A 15878-nucleotide genomic window follows, 5' to 3' on the forward strand; every position below is an offset into this window, starting at 1 on the left:
AGGTTCAAGCAATTCTTCTGCCTCAGCCTCACGAGTAGCTGGGATTACAGGCACCTCCCAACACACTTGGGTAATTTTTTTGTATTTTTGGTAGAGACGGGGTTTCACCATGTTGGCCAGGCTGGTCTTGAACTCCTGACCTCAAGTGATCTGCCTGCCTTGGCCTTCCAAAGTGCTGGGATTACAGGTGTGAGCCAATATGCCTGTCAGGGAAAATAATTCTTAATGGAATTTATTTTAATAAGTTTTTTACTTGGGAGGCTGATTTAAATTTCTTAAAATAAACTTTAAAATGAGATTAGCAGTCACTCTGGTATTTCTTCGGGGAAAAAAAACCAGAAGAAAACAAGAGGCCATGGAACGTACTAACAGTTATTACAACAAAATCAATTTAAGTAACTGACCACTTGCTCTCGGGGTAAAGTAAAAAACAATAATGCAAAGTTTCATATAGCTTCAGAATGCAAACTGATGAAAACCTTTTAAAAACAAAAGAGACAAATAAGGATCCTATCAGGTACCTGTAAGCCTCTCTGAAGGAAAGTGTTAAATCCCATCAAACATAAAAAACAATAATTTAATCATTAGTTTTCATTATTTCCAGAAATAAAGTTTTAATTGCCATACTTTTGTATTTGACTACTAAATACATTTACCACCCAAATAAACAATGGTTTTGAGAAAGTGCCTTTAAGTTTTTTGTTTTTAATTGTATCTGCTGACCAATGGCTACAATGCACAAAATGGCTTTTTAGAGGCAAAATTTCCTCCAAGAGACTCAGCACCCTACCTGGGTTGGTATAAAGCTGGCTTTCCACGGTTTTGCCAATGCACTGCAGTTTGATGGCCTGCAGGGAATCATCCACGTGCAGGATGGTCGGCAGACTGCCCAGAGTGTCCTGGACCAAGTTAGCCACTTCCCGGACATCAAAGAGCTTCAACAGTTCTGAGTACACGGCGGGGAAAGAGCTCAGAAACACAGCCTTAAAAAGAAGAAAAAATTTAAATGAACTCCCAGATATGCCATGAGAAATATGCTGCACAGCGTCAGTGAGTTTAAGGACCGTGGCAAGTGTTTTTGAATGGTAGGAATACAAGTATGAAATGTTTCTGTTACCTAAAGCTAAAAGGTAAATTTTTAAAAAGTGCAGCAGAATAGGACAGTTTTTGAAATGTACAAAGGAGCAGCATAATAAAAACTGGGAAATTTTGGAAAATCACTGACATTAGCAAAGAGATTGACAAAAGCCTCACAGAATAAGTGAAGTGCATCATGATTGAATAGAAAGAACGCTCAACCAAGACCTGGATTGTAGTCACTTATATTCATTCCTTTTGGAAGCAGCTTTCTGAAAAGCTCACTTAAATCTCATTCATGTTTAAGAAACCAAACACGTTAATTCCTCCAAAGCACTCCATTTCTGATTTAAGAAAAAACACAGGCCAGGGCATCAGAAGACCTAAGTCATATATAGTATTAGCTTTGCTTCCAATCAACTCTGTGACTTTGGAAAGTTATTTGAGCACCCTTTAGTTTCATCATTTAGGCTTTAGTTTCATCTCTCGTAAAACAAAAAGATCATTACAAGATCTTCAAGATCTATTTTAAACCAAGAACTGTGTGTACAGACTAAGAACAATATTTTTATGTAAATAAAAAACCCAATAATCATTTCTTATGGGGAAAAAAGATGCTCACATCAAATCTCAAAGGGCATACTTAAAAAATTCGGCTAGGATTATACATCAAAACAAACAAAGTCAGCCTTTTAAAATTCCACAAAAGGAGGGCAATGGAAGAAGAGTCGACTAGCTTCAACTGTACCTCGTCAGGGAAGGCACGTGTTTCTAATATGCTAAGATTCAAGTGCTAGTTGGCGTACCAATAAGATCTGGCTCCATCAGAAAGTAGGTCGCGTCTACATGTGCTGATGATTCAAACACAGACTCAAACTCAAATTTAAGAATTTTAGTATTTATTTATTTATACAGCAGTAGCAAAAATATCTAGAAGAGCCAAGATCTGTTTTTGATGCCAGAGCCATCAAAATACTTGAGGTGCTATAAGTCAACAGTGATGGCCCTTGGCTCTTAAAAATTATAGATTTACTTGAATATATTTAAAGTTAGTAACTTGGTATTCTCTGTTAGAGCCTGTATTTATATAACCTTCATGTCACCCTGCAGAGAGCTGAGTCATACCGATGAAGTTAAATAAAATGAGCCCAGCTTTCTGATGACTGAAAGTCAACTAAGTTGATTTTCCTCAGGTATCCCTTAATTTATCCATTATTTATTTATTTATTTATACATCTTGACTTCAAAAAGGTATCTGAATGTGCCTACAGTGTAAGATACACATATAATAGGATGATTAAAAAGGATAAAGGAACAAGGATCTTGTGATGACAGCAGGAAGACAGCTATGCCAGGGCAAGCTGATTGTTTTTACTGCAAGTAAAAATAAAAGTACAATTCAATTTTGACCTTCCTGGTAGCCAGGACACACAGGGAAAGATAACTATTGGGAATCGTCTAGCAGAGTTTGGGCTCATATTCCTTCTGACATTCTTCTTCTTTTAGGGATCTTGTGGTAGGGGGTGTGTGTCCATGAAATGGAAAGCTAAGAACCACTGTTGCACTAGCTGGGTTAGTCCTTAGTCCTTCCAGGACAGGGCTAACAAGAACAGTGTCATCAGCAAGTTGCATTTGGGACAGGAGGACTAAATAAACCTACCCAATAGGACCAGGACGGATACATCTGTGGGGTAGCTTCCCATCAAGCCAACCCAAAGGACTGTGGGGATGGCCTCTAGAAGACAGCGTTTGCCCTGAGTTGTAGCCCACATGGAAAAAATGCAAAATGGAGCAAGGAAACCAGGTTTCTGCCTCTAAGGCAGCCTAATAGTAAAGCTTGGACCAATTCAGAGCCGAATTTTATTTGACTGTAAATGTGGCAGGCAGGATTCTAAGACGACTCCCATGACCCTGTCCCCTGGTGGTGACCCTGTCCCCTGGTGGTGTTCCTGTGATTACATAATGTCACATGGCAAAAGAGATTTTGCAGATGTAATCAAGATTACTCATCAGTTGACCTTCAAATATGGAGATTTGTCCAGGTGGGTCTCATCCAATGACATGAGTCCCTAAAACAGTTTTCTCTGGCTGGTAGCAGGAGAAGTAGTCAGAGAGATTCAAAGCATGAGGAGAATCTGACATACTGTTGCCGGATTTGAGGATGGAGCAGCCATGTGCCAAGGACTGCAAGTGGCCTCTGGCAGCTGACAGCACCTTCCCCCACTGGCTGACTGCCATCAAGGAAACAGGGACGTTAGTCTTCTGAAAACAAACATTTTCTGCCAACAGCATAAAAGATCATGAAAGTAAATTCATTTCCAGGCCTCTAGATAACACATGAAAGCCAACACTTTGATTTTGGCTTTAGGAGATCCTAAGGAAAGGACCCAACCAAGCCTGCCTGGAATTCTGACCGATAGAACCGTGGGCTAATAAATGAGTGCTGTTTAAAGCCATTAAGCTTATGGTCATTTCTTATACAGAAAACTAACACGTCGGATCCACTGAATTAGTGGCACTGCCTCTGCAGAGAGTACATGGGATCAAAAGGGAACCTGGTATGGGCAGAGGTGTGTGGCATTTCTTGTCTTCCCCAAATACAAAGAGGCAAAGTTCTCATTGCTTGATAAAGAAAACTAACCATTTTATCATTTTATATGGATTTTTTCTTAGCATCAAACTAAACTAAACATAAATTACCACATCAAAATATACAGCTTAAGTGATACTTGCACAAAATAACAGAGAATGACTTCAGCAGAGTTTACAAAGATGTTCAGAAACTTTACGGGCACATTTACATATTATCTCTTGATTAAAAGCTGAGAGCAAAAAATATCAAATATGATTCTTTGAAGGTGCTAAAGTTGTTTCTAAAATTTGCTGTGGGATAGAGCTCAGAGAATCAAGAGCAGTGGGAGTCAGTGTGTTGAAGAGGTGAAAGCGAGCTGCTCCACTCTGCTGTACCCCCGTGGCCCAAGCCACCTTAGGGGGACCTCCAGGATCCAGTGGTACAACAAAGGTAAAAAAAAAAAAAGTCTCCTGAATCCCTAAGAAGAAACCATGCCTTACGGTTACTCTTAAGAGTAAGAAAATATTTTTCAGGTGTGAATGAGGCAAGTTTCATCTCTGTAACTGATAAAGGGTAAAAAAAAAAATCTCAGGGTGAAAACTCAAATTCTGAATTACTTTTGTAGAGATAGTAAACTTCTAAGAACTCTGATCTAAAGGAATGCACGGTTAGCCTGTTGGATTATCCTGCTTAAATATCAAGTGCTGTCATCAGGGTTTAGCTAGTAGTGGGCAACTTGACACTGAGGTCTCTGGCAAGTTCCCATAGTGCAGTGATTGTATTCTTGACTGCAAAGGCCAAAATGACACTTAAAAGAGCCTGAGTTGTATCCTTGCCCAGATGGAAGAAGAGTCCACCTCTATAAAGAAGAGAGGAACAAGAATAGACCTCTAAACATTCAGAAAAAATACAGCACATTATCAGAGGGCTGGTGCATTACTGGTGTTTTGCTTTCTGAACCTCACATAGTACCAAATCATAACAACACTGTTAAGGATCTAATTTTGTCTCCCAATCTCCCTTTTTATGTCCCAGTTCTCAATGACTGTAAGTTTCTCTAACCTCTAGGGCATGGTAAGAGGCTGCTTCTCCTTCTGACAGGTTTTTAACCAAGTCATCAGAATTAAAAGTATACAAGAAGAATCAAGAAAGTATAGGGAAAATATTCAGAATTACCTCATGGAACATATTCAAGGCCATGCTATTTGGGAAGTAGATGGATCCCATTCTTAAAAAAAAACATGTGGGGCCATTTCCGGTAATAGAGTTTGGCAGCAGCAGCTCTGCACTGGTCTTATAAGATCACTCCCAGGATGATTAGGGTCAAGTTCAATAAAACAAAACAACATGCAGCTTAGCTGAATCCAATATAATGATTCTCAAGTTGACAGATTAAAATGCAGTGAGAGGCTTGGGGAAAAGAACTGCAAGAGATTGGCTCTAGCGAAATTCCTTCCCCAGGGCTGGTGGTGACAGCATGTCCAATCATCAGTATGTGTTCTGGTAACTGGAAATGAAGCTGATGCAAACCAATAGCCTCTCCATGCAGAGAGAGAAGGGAAGGGCAGCCCACTTCTGCTCAGCTGGTACACAGAAGGTGGGGAAATTTTAAAAGTCTACTCATAAAGTTGGTTAAGCTACAAATATAAACTGGAGCTATTGACTTCGATGGAGAAAACATTTGATTACACTGCTGTGTAAAAACAAATAAACTGCACTTATCGCTTTCTTCTACTCAGCATAGATGAAAAGAAATTACCTGTGACTGAGATAATGCTCCAGACCCTTTGCTCTCTTGTGAAAGAAAGAAACGGACTGACATGAGAAGCTCCTGAATGCAGCAGCGGAATTCCTCTTCGTTTTGCCCACCAGTGGCAAGGGAAAACAGCCTTCGAGATTGAACTATATACTTAAAAATGTATTCTTGTGCCTTAAAAATACAATTTTTAAAAGTTAGCTTCAAAGGAGACAAAGAGTATTTATTTAACAATGACATGGCATAAAAACTATGGTATGGCATTAAACTTTCAAATTATTCATGTAAACACCAAGGCCTTGTGAGGCTTTTTTGAATAGTATTTACTTTTATGGGGAACAGCCACTTTTCTCTGACGCTTAGTGAGAGAAACGTATAGAAAATTTAAAAACACTTTAGCTGGGCGTGGTGGCTCATGCCTGTAATCCCAGCACTTTGGGATGCTGAGGCGGGCGGATCACCTGAGGTCAGGAGTTCGAGACCAGCCTGACCAACACGGAGAAACTCCGTCTCTACCAAAAATACAAAACTGGCCAGGCATGGTGGTGCATGCCTGTAATCCCAGCTACTTGGGAGGCTGAGGCAGGAGAATTGCTTGAACTTGGGAGGCAGAGGTTGCGGTGAGTTGAGAATGCACCATTGCACTCCAGCCTGGGCAACAAGAGCGAAACTCCGTCTAAAAAAATAAAAAACAACAAACACTTTATCATTCTGGAGTATGATGAACACTAAGTGTTTTTGACCCTCAGATGTTTTTTAAATTTAGTCAACAAAAAGATAACTGTTTTTGAAAAAATAATTTTGTTTTGACAAGTAGTATTCTTGCCACTTAGCATTTTACCTTCAATCAGCCCAAAATTACAAATGTATAATTCACAAAATGCTTGTTTTATAAAATGTATACATTGTCTACTTAAATCTACTGACACCGGATAGGATGGTCCTCAACAACAGGAATCAGAAGACTACCAGGGCTGTTACTGGACAGTTCCTTTAAGAATTTGCACTCTTTTTCAACATGTTTGCAAGTAAGGGATTAGTATCTCCACAGACAAGGGAGCATATAGCACCCAGAGACCATAAGACCCAGTAAAGCCTCAGGTGTCCTCATTATAATCCCTGCTAAGCCACCCTATTTGCTCTTAAAATTTAACATAAATGGTTCTCCGATGGTCTCTGTCAGGTTGGTGGAAGCAAGAGCCAGGAACTTCTTTTTTTTTTGAGACGGAGTCCGGCTCTGTCGCCCAGCCTGGAGTGCAGCCGCCGGATCTCAGCTCACTGCAAGCTCTGCCTCCCGGGTTCACGCCATTCTCCGGCCTCAGCCTCCCGAGCAGCTGGGACTACAGGCGCCCGCCACCTCGCCCGGCTAGTTTTTTGTATTTTTTAGTAGAGATGGGGTTTCACCGTGTTAGCCAGGATGGTCTCGATCTCCTGACCTCATGATCCGCCCGTCTCGGCCTCCCAAAGTGCTGGGATTACAGGCTTGAGCCACCGCGCCCGGCAAGAGCCAGGAACTTCTAAGCTTAACTGCCCCTATATAGTCTTCTCTCATAAACACTCCCTTTCCTGCTCATCTTAGACTTCAAGTGCTCTACAGCCCAGAGGAACAAAGATTCAAACCCGAACAGTTTCCAGTAGACTAGCCTGGCAAAGCCCCCTTCAAATTTCATCAGCTCTCAAGCAGCCACAAACTGATTAAGATCCTTGAATTGGAATGTCAGTAATATATCATCACCCATTACTGTCTGTGTAGAGGAACCAATTAGTTTAAGCATCAGCATGCAACAGCGTTGTTAGACTCTGCTATCTGTTATCCACAGCATGTTATCACCTTCAGCACCTCCTGGATATGCTCTTGCCGCTCTGCTTCTGTGATCCGGTCCACATACCATTTGAGCACTTTGATGAGATCTCTAAAATACAGGGGGAAATGTGCAGAATGTAGAATTGGTCTAATTCTCAATTAAATGCCAACAAATCCAACGCTTAACTGTATCATGAGGAGGCTTCTTTTCCCAACAGTTCTCACATTTTCCTGTCAATCTGCTGTACAATAATTTTACTAAATCTGCAGATCAACACTGCCACCCCTTTTCAAAGTTTAAGAGAGAAACAACACTCAATCTGGACATATTCCATAGTCCTGCGTTTCTGGTAATGCCTCCAAATGGGTGAACACGAATATTGGAGAAAAGGACTCTGGCCACCCAAGTGCCTGGCAGTATGACTGCCATGGTCAATACTGTAAAACTGCTCACTGGGATTTCTTTTCCAGTGACCATGTAAACAGCTGGATGCAACATCATTAGGCTGCAGGCAAAACGGGGTGGGGAAGAGGGATGGAGACAATGCTTCCCCACTGCTACGCACACCTCATGGATTTATCAAGGCAATTTTCTGACCCATGAGAAGAACATGGCTTATGTCAATATGTGCCTTAGGAGAATTTCTAGAAAGGCCAAGGTATTTTTTTTTTCCCCGTTTTGAAAAAATGTACAAACAACAGCGTACAACTCTCAAGATTATAGTCTTACCACCTTGAACTTCGGTCAGTTCTTGGTTTCTTTTTTTTTCTTTTTTTGAGACAGAGTCTTGCTCTGTCACCCAGGCCGGTACGCAGCGGCTTGGCCCACTGCAACCTCTGCCTCCCTCATGGGTTCAAGCAATTCTTCTGCCTCAGCCTCCAAGCAGCTAGGATTCAAGTATGCACCACCATGCCCAGCTCATTTTTGTATTTTTAGTAGAGGCCAGGTTTCACCATGTTGGCCAGGCTGGTCTTGAACCCCTGACCTCAAATGATCTGCCCACCTTGGCCTCCCAAAGTGCTGGGATTACAGGCAAGAACCACTGCGCCCAGCCAGTCCTTGGTTTCTAGGGAACAGTTTACCCAGCCATGTTTCTCTGGGCCAGGGGAGAATACTTGGATGCACCAGCAGGTGGATGTTGGTGGAGTGCTGTTTTTTAAGATAACATGCCAGTGAGTTTCTATCACCTCCAGCCTGAAAGGATTCCACAAGCCTTATTTGTCTTTTTAAGATCCTGCTTTCCTGGCCAATCGGAAGTGTGAGAAATTATACTCTTGTTTTCTAGCTTCCAAAGAGAATTTAACTTGGAAGCAGTGACCTCCTCACACTAGGGCCCAAATTGTTAGGCTGAGTGGGCCGATGTTTCAAAACTATTCGCGAGGTTGCATTTCGCTCTCAGCAAAAAATCACACTGATGAATGGTCTAGTCTAACAAAATTACCTTCATTCATTTCGATGTTGGAGATGTTGATCTTAACATGTCATGGCTGGGAATATCCAAGTAAACAGGATCAAATGCTTATCTGATAACCTACTAACCTTTATATATTACATAGATGGGGGAAGGATATCAACCTGATTTCATGCTTTTTAAACTCATCTCAGGGAACAGTCAGGCATGTGCATGCCCATAGGTGCTTAAGGTATAAGGTAGAAATATGGGAGAACAGCAAGCACCATATTGGACTGGGAGACAGACAATGGGGTACACTCCCGGGCTATCTAAGCAGAGCCAGACTGGGAAGGTGTTACTTGTCAAACTAAAAGAGAGAAGCTGTGGCCTCTGGCAATTATCAACTACCTTGTGAAGAGGCAGGCACTAGCTAAAGCATGACATTATTCATAACTTTTCAGCATCACCTGAGCCAGTAGAAAAGGAGGAGCAGTTAAAATAGCAGCCCCTGTCAAAGAGTAGATCCCAATGACTACATTGCCTGAGGCCAGGGACCAGGTCTTCACATCATCAGCATAAAGTACAGCGCCTGGCAAGCAGCTGGCAGTCAGTAAATCCTAACAGATAAATGAATGAATGACTTTCAGCAGGTGTGAAGGCAAACGTTGTTTTCCATTCATATTTCTTTCTTATGAACATTTATAATCATCAGGGAGTACAGTGATGAAGTGGGACTCTTAACAGCCAAAGTGCCAGACATTTTAGACCAAAGAATATCCAGTGAAACAGAGACAAGAAGGAAAGACTTTATATTATAGGGCTCAGGAATAGAATTCAGGAGGTTTTCTTTCCCTTTTTAATCAAAGTAAGTTCTAGCCATTGAAAAAGGGTGTGTTAGCAGGAAGAGACTATCTCAAGAGACACTTCAGTAGTGCTCCATTTCTTCCTACACTCCCTTTTAAATTTTCCTATATCGCCTCTTCTGCTGAGAAAAGCTTGAAAGGAACCACTTCTAAACTAATTACAAGATACAGGGCCTTACCTGTATGCAAGTGCCCCAGCAAAATGACTCTCAATATAAGTGTCCATTACAGGTTTAAAATGATGAAATTTGCTATCTTGCAGCAAATTTATTATGTGAACCTAAAAAAAGAAAATTGAGCTTTATAAAACCAAATGCAAATCAAGGTTTTTCTTTTTTTTTTTGCTTCTTTTTAAAATGAACTCTTACATTATTAAGTGCATGTTTCTGAACCAGCCTCAAGAAAGTCAAGATTGAGATACAAAACAGTTAAAATATAATTAAGGGAATTTGAACTTACCAAAGAATCAAACACTTTAGACCCATATTTTTGGGAATTTTCATCTAAAATTCCAAATAAGGTATCCAGTGTATCCTGCAGAAACTGTTAGATAAAGAAGTAGTAAACGAGTAAATAAGATACTGTCTTTTTCCTCCAAATGTTCTTTATTCTATGAATCTCTGCAAGGAAAATAGTAATGAAATACTATATACCTTTACTATCTCTGAGCCATCGATTTCTTTTAATTTAGAGAGACAGCCAGTGATCTTGTCTGGGTGGGTTCTCCATTTCAAAAGATCAAGCATATCACCTTTCAAAACAGAAAAGGAGGATTAATTGCCTTAATGGGGAACAGGTCCTCAAATGAAAGCGTTCTGCTGGTAAAAGTAAAATTCTTAACACATGTGGCTCCCTTCTCCTAGCCACTCAAGTTGCGGGCGCCCACAAACTATGACTAGCCCTCTCCAGGATGGCATTTATTACACTGTATTCTGTTTCCTCCCCACTGCTCTTGACTTACAAACTCCTACTCTTCTTTTAGTCCTCAGGTTGGATGTTGCTTCATTTTGGAAGCCTTTCCTGAAATCTCGAGCTAACTGTCCCTTCTCCATGCTTCCACATCACAGTAGCACTTACCTTACCATTACAGTTGTTAGTGTATTCGTCTATGCCTCACCTAGACTGTAAACTCCAAGAGAAAAAAGCCATGCCAACCTGGCCCCTGCTGTATTCCCAGCACCAAGAACAGAGCAGGCAGGTGACAAATATTTGTTGATTAATTTTTCTGCCTCTTCCTGGAAAGATGAGAGTTTCTTGAGGGCTGGGAACCTGCTTTATTCCTGTTTGGGTGCCCAGCACATAGCACTCTGCCTAGCAACCAACTCCACCCAGCAACAAAGGTCTTCCTGGCAACGTGACCAAAATCTTGCAGACTAAAAGAATGATAACAGGCCCAGTGATTTCTCAGATCATCCAGGGAGCTCTCAACCTGAGAAGAGCAGCTGCTGGACCCCATGGGCCATCTTCCACCCCAGAGTCCAGGTAAGCACACGGCCCAGTCCTTTAACCCTTTCCTAAACAGACATGCGGGCCTTAGTTCAGCAGGTCCTGAGAACCTCTTCACCTGGGGAGGGAATAAATTTATCTTTCTTGGGCAGAAGTTAGAAAGGCTCTGGGAGATGGTGTTCATGTGTTATTAGTCTACAAAGCATGCAGGGAGATGTGGCATCTGGAGGCCAACAAATGCAGTGAGAACTGAAGGTTCATGTGTGCCAAGCATGCACAGGGCAGGGGGACCTGGTAGAGCTGGACTCAGGGCTCGGTGGAGTTGCCAGACTAGACTGGCCGAGAGAGAAGCCAAGACAGAATTTCCAGGCAGAGAAGCAGGAAATTCACTTCAAATCACTTGTTTTAGCAGAAACCCAAAAGGGATTTTCTAAGAAACAGAAAGATGAATGAGGGAACAAAAACTCCAAACCCCCCAAAACCAAGGAAGTAGGTAAGATGAGAAAGAAAAAGAGAATATAGAGAACAGAAGTGAGAAAAAGCATTAAGAATCTCGAGGAGAAAGAGAAGCAAGCTCCACCAAAGCCAGATTCAAGAGAAAAACCTCACAAAGGATTTACTATTAATAGTAAGGAATTCAGTACGAAACAGGAATGTTTATCTGCAACAAACACGGGTAAGAGGAGGAGGAGGAGTTAGAATGAGAAAAATAAAGGGATTTTAAAAATACCAACTTTGAAACAAAGAGATTTATGAGGTTTTCATAACCAAAAACCCTGAAAATGTTGACTATTCAGATGTAATTCAGACACCCTGGGGTATGATTGAAACCTTTTTAAAACTGATTGGTTATATTTGGCATATCAGATATTTCCACAGAGTGAGACCCAGGGTGACAAAGGCAAAGCTCTATTGTTCTCCCCAGTTTGCTGCTTCCCTCCCACCTACTTCCTACTTCCTGCATCTCACTTCAGGAGGCCTCCCCTCCCTGGCATCTTCTCTTTCATAATCCCCCGTGCACTTCCCCTGCCATTCACTCCTCACTTCCCACTCCACCTCCATCCCAGCTCTCACTCCTCCTTTGTGTTCTCTTTCCCTTCCTTTAAAGTGAGGCAGTTGGAGGGGCCATGAGGACCCTGCTCAATGTGAGGAGTGTGGGGAGGAAGGAGGTGGCTATGCTGGCTACAAAGTGGCAGCAGTGGAGAATGAGGACTAGTGCCCATTTAAGTAGGGCTGGAAAATAGATTACAGGGGTCCAGAAAATGAGTCAGGATGAGCCTGCCCATCTTCTCTGCAAGAGGGCTGATGAATCTCTACACTGCTCATGATGGAGCACGTGGAAAAGCCCATTCATTAACCACCGAATGCTGATAAAGCCTGGTATAACAAATCTTAACTTGGTGTCCTATATAAATATAGTAGCAATGTATGTTGAAATTGAGAGGTGTTTTAAAAGTGGTCAAAATTTTGATGTTACATTTTGCTTTTTTTCTCAGACTATGATTACATCTGGATGTAATTAATCATGTATGCAAAATACTTAGAGTTCAGGCAAAATTGCTGTATCCTAGGTTTTTGCTTTTGCCATCTGAGGATGTTAGCTGCAAATTAGGAGCTACAACCTATCACAGAAAATACCAATTTCTACATTCCATTCAACAGGCATTTATTAGGTGTATATTATGTACCTAACCTATCAAGAGCTATAAAAATAGGAGGATGCCATGACCCCTAATAATCCTCTGAACCACAAAATCTCTACCTGTTCTGGCAGTCACAGATGCCCAGCATAGTGCTTTGGCCTTGGTACACTGTCCATGTTGGACGACACAAAGCGTGTGCAGACAGACACACTTTGGGAATTCTGAAGTGCAAATCTGCTCTAGGAAACTGCTCTTAGAGACCATATCACTTAGTAAATGCTGAATTGTAGTAGAAATAAGATTTGTATATTTTCCAAGTCAAGAAAAATGAATACATAGCAATTTAATTCCAATTTGGAACTAAATTACTTCGACACAGAGATGTGTGTTTAGCATGTAAATTTCAGAAAGACCAACTAACTTCCTTCCTCCTTCCCAACTCTTGAAACATGCCATTCATTTCCTGGCTCCTTTTGAGCTGTTTCTCATTGACAAGGTTAATCAAAGCCAAACTAATAATGAATGAAACACTTATCCATCTCCAAAAATGAGCCAACCATTGCATGGAATTCCGATCCCACTTTCCATATAGTGAGATGTTTAATATAATTATTTCATAAATTGTTTTTTACTCATATTTACCTGAAAATGTTCTCTACTTTTAAAAAGTAGCAACTTCTAATTTTCAGGATTTGTTTCTCTCTGCCTTATTTTCATAATTGTGTCTAACATCCTAAACGCTACAACTAGCACAAATTCAGTATGTAGGACCAAATATTTTGATGGAAGAGAATCTATTGTTAGGTTTACCTGTGTGGTAGGCAGAATAATGGCCTCAAAAGAACCTGTTCCAAGAATTAGGAGGGACTATGTTTCCCTCACACAGCAAAAGAAGACTGTACAGATGTGATTAAAGATCTTAAAATATTGGATTATCCAGCTCAAGATAATCATAAGAATCCTTAAAAGATGTAAGATGGTCAGAGTCAGAGAGATGTGACGATGCTATGCTTCTGGCTTTGCAGCTAGAGGAAGGGGCTATAGGCCAAGGAATGCAGGTGGCCTCTAAAGCTAGGAAGGGTAAGAAAATGGATTCTCTCCATTCCAGAGGGAATGCAGCCCTGCTGACACTTTGATTTTAGCCCGGTGGAACTGATTTTGGATATTTGACCTCCAGAACTACAATAATAATAAATCTTTATTGTTTTAAGGCAGTAAGTTTGTGGTAGCTGTTACAACTGCAATAGATAAGTAATACAACCCAAAATATTCTATTGGGGAAATTCAGTTAAACATGAATGCAAACTCTACTACCCACACACAACTAATCCACATAGAATAAATAAATATTTCTGTTTAAGGATCTCAATAAAAGGTTGATTTTATTATCTTCATAATTTCTATGGGGGTAAACTGGCCTCAAAAAAAAAATACCTGAGGTTTCGTAAATGCTTTATAATCATTTATTGAGTTATACCAATGGAAGTTTTATTTAAATAAAATCATTAACTACTGAATGCTGATAAAGCCTGGTATAACAAATCTTAACTTGGTGTCCTATACAAATATAGTAGCAATGCATGTTGAAATTGAGAGGTGTTTCAAAAGTGGTCAAAATTTTGATGTTACATTTTGCTTTTTCCTGAGACTATGATTTAAAAGAAGAAATGTTTCCTTCTACAAATGCTGTTCTCTGACACAGAAGAAGGAACTAAGAAAGAACTAATAACAGCACACATGTTTAGGCACAGGTTTTTATGAGACATAATACCTCATTATAAAGTGATTCTTCTCAACATAATGAATATAACTTATTTAATGTAGCATTCAGGGTGCTAGCCAGAAGTCTTATATGGCAATCATAAAAAACTCAAAAATGTTTAATTTACTTCCTTCATTAAAGAACATGTTTTCATAGCAATTTACCAAGGAGAAGAGCTTGCTTTATTAATCATAACTTGCTAAACAATCACTGACATAAAAAGTAATGCTAGAACTGAAAAGCAATATGCATCTAATTAAACAAAAAACAGCCTTTATTCTAAAGCCTGCAATTAGCACTGTTTATGGAGCTATAAAACACGAGATTAAGGTGTTGGTATTTTCGTCCTTTTTTTTTTTTTTTTTTTTTTTAAAGCAGCTGGGTGTTGAGGGTTTATTTGAAAAGTTGTGTACTTGTTTTTCAATACTGGGATAATTTTGAAGTCCTTCTTAAATGACATGCATTCAACAGATCACTGGGTCACATTTGTTTCCATTTTATTCGAAATCACAAACAGAAGGATCCATAATTTTTCTAAAGTTCTTAACTATAACTTTGGTGTTTACTGAATATGCTTACCAAAATTTACATGATTACTAGGTACTAGCGCTTTCAAATAAAATATTATACATTACCATTTTGTGTGAGTTTTGTGGAACAGAGAAAGGATGTAATACAAAAAGACTCCTTTGTGGCCTTCATGGCTTGATTATTATTCCCAAGGAAAATGCCCTTGGAAAAGGGAAGTTTGAGGTAGCGGGTAGTATCCTGAAGGTTTGTGTTTTCTTCACACTGTTAAAAATATGAAAAAAACATAAGGGAAGAGGAAGAGATCTTATAAGAATTATTAAGCATAATTTATATTACTAGTATTTATAAATTGGGAAACATTCCAAACAGCATTACAAGTAGAATTTGGTTTTTAAATAAAACGCAAAAAAACTGTCTAAAAGAATTAAGCATGGATTTTTGGACTAAGATTAATTTGAGTTTGCATCCCAGCTCTGTAACTTCCCATGTGAGTGACCATATCAAATCAAATTATTTAACCACACACTGTTTCCGTTATCTTCTCTAAAATCTCATTGTGTTGTCATAAGAATTAGGTTATATAAAGCCTTTAACACACTCCTGATACATTGAAAATGATCAATAAATCATATTTGCAGTGACCATAGCATTTTTTCAAAAACGCTTAAATTCTTCCAACATCTCATCTGAGGCAGCTGTTAAAACAATTCCTTACTTTGAAAACTGGCAATTAAAAGAAAGGATATTTCAGTTATTATAATTTGAGAGTCCTACTATGTGAGGGAAATCTCTACTTTCATAGTAAATGCCAGCTAACACATGTAAAAGCAATTACAGATTTAGAAAATATAATTTCATATACCTACTGTAATTATTTTAGTCATGGATTATTGCTTAGTGCTAAAACTGAGGAAAGAGAGAGACCCTCTCATACTGTTTTATATTGTTTTACACTCAGTACCTGTTTTAAGAAAAAACAAGGAAGTAAAACCAAAGACAGGCAGCCCGGCGCCAGGCCCAAAACCAGGCC

At 39.9% G+C, this 15878-nt stretch overlaps 1 protein-coding gene across 2 annotated transcripts in view; it reads right to left on the reverse strand.

The window, feature by feature from the left end:
- DOCK4 (dedicator of cytokinesis 4) overlaps positions 1–15878 on the reverse strand; it is a 491532-nt gene that overhangs the window by 140483 nt on the left and 335171 nt on the right. For both annotated transcript variants that reach the window (XM_011999203.1, XM_011999202.1), the window contains exons 17-23: positions 14953–15109; positions 10120–10217; positions 9926–10009; positions 9646–9746; positions 7237–7318; positions 5409–5579; positions 791–983 (exon numbers count right to left, since the gene is read on the reverse strand). In XM_011999203.1, the coding sequence (XP_011854593.1) occupies positions 791–983; positions 5409–5579; positions 7237–7318; positions 9646–9746; positions 9926–10009; positions 10120–10217; positions 14953–15109 (886 nt within the window). The remainder of the gene's footprint in view (positions 1–790; positions 984–5408; positions 5580–7236; positions 7319–9645; positions 9747–9925; positions 10010–10119; positions 10218–14952; positions 15110–15878) is intronic.

The sequence above is a fragment of the Mandrillus leucophaeus genome, unplaced genomic scaffold (genome assembly GCF_000951045.1).
Source record: "Mandrillus leucophaeus isolate KB7577 unplaced genomic scaffold, Mleu.le_1.0 Scaffold588, whole genome shotgun sequence".
NCBI lineage: Eukaryota > Metazoa > Chordata > Mammalia > Primates > Cercopithecidae > Mandrillus > Mandrillus leucophaeus.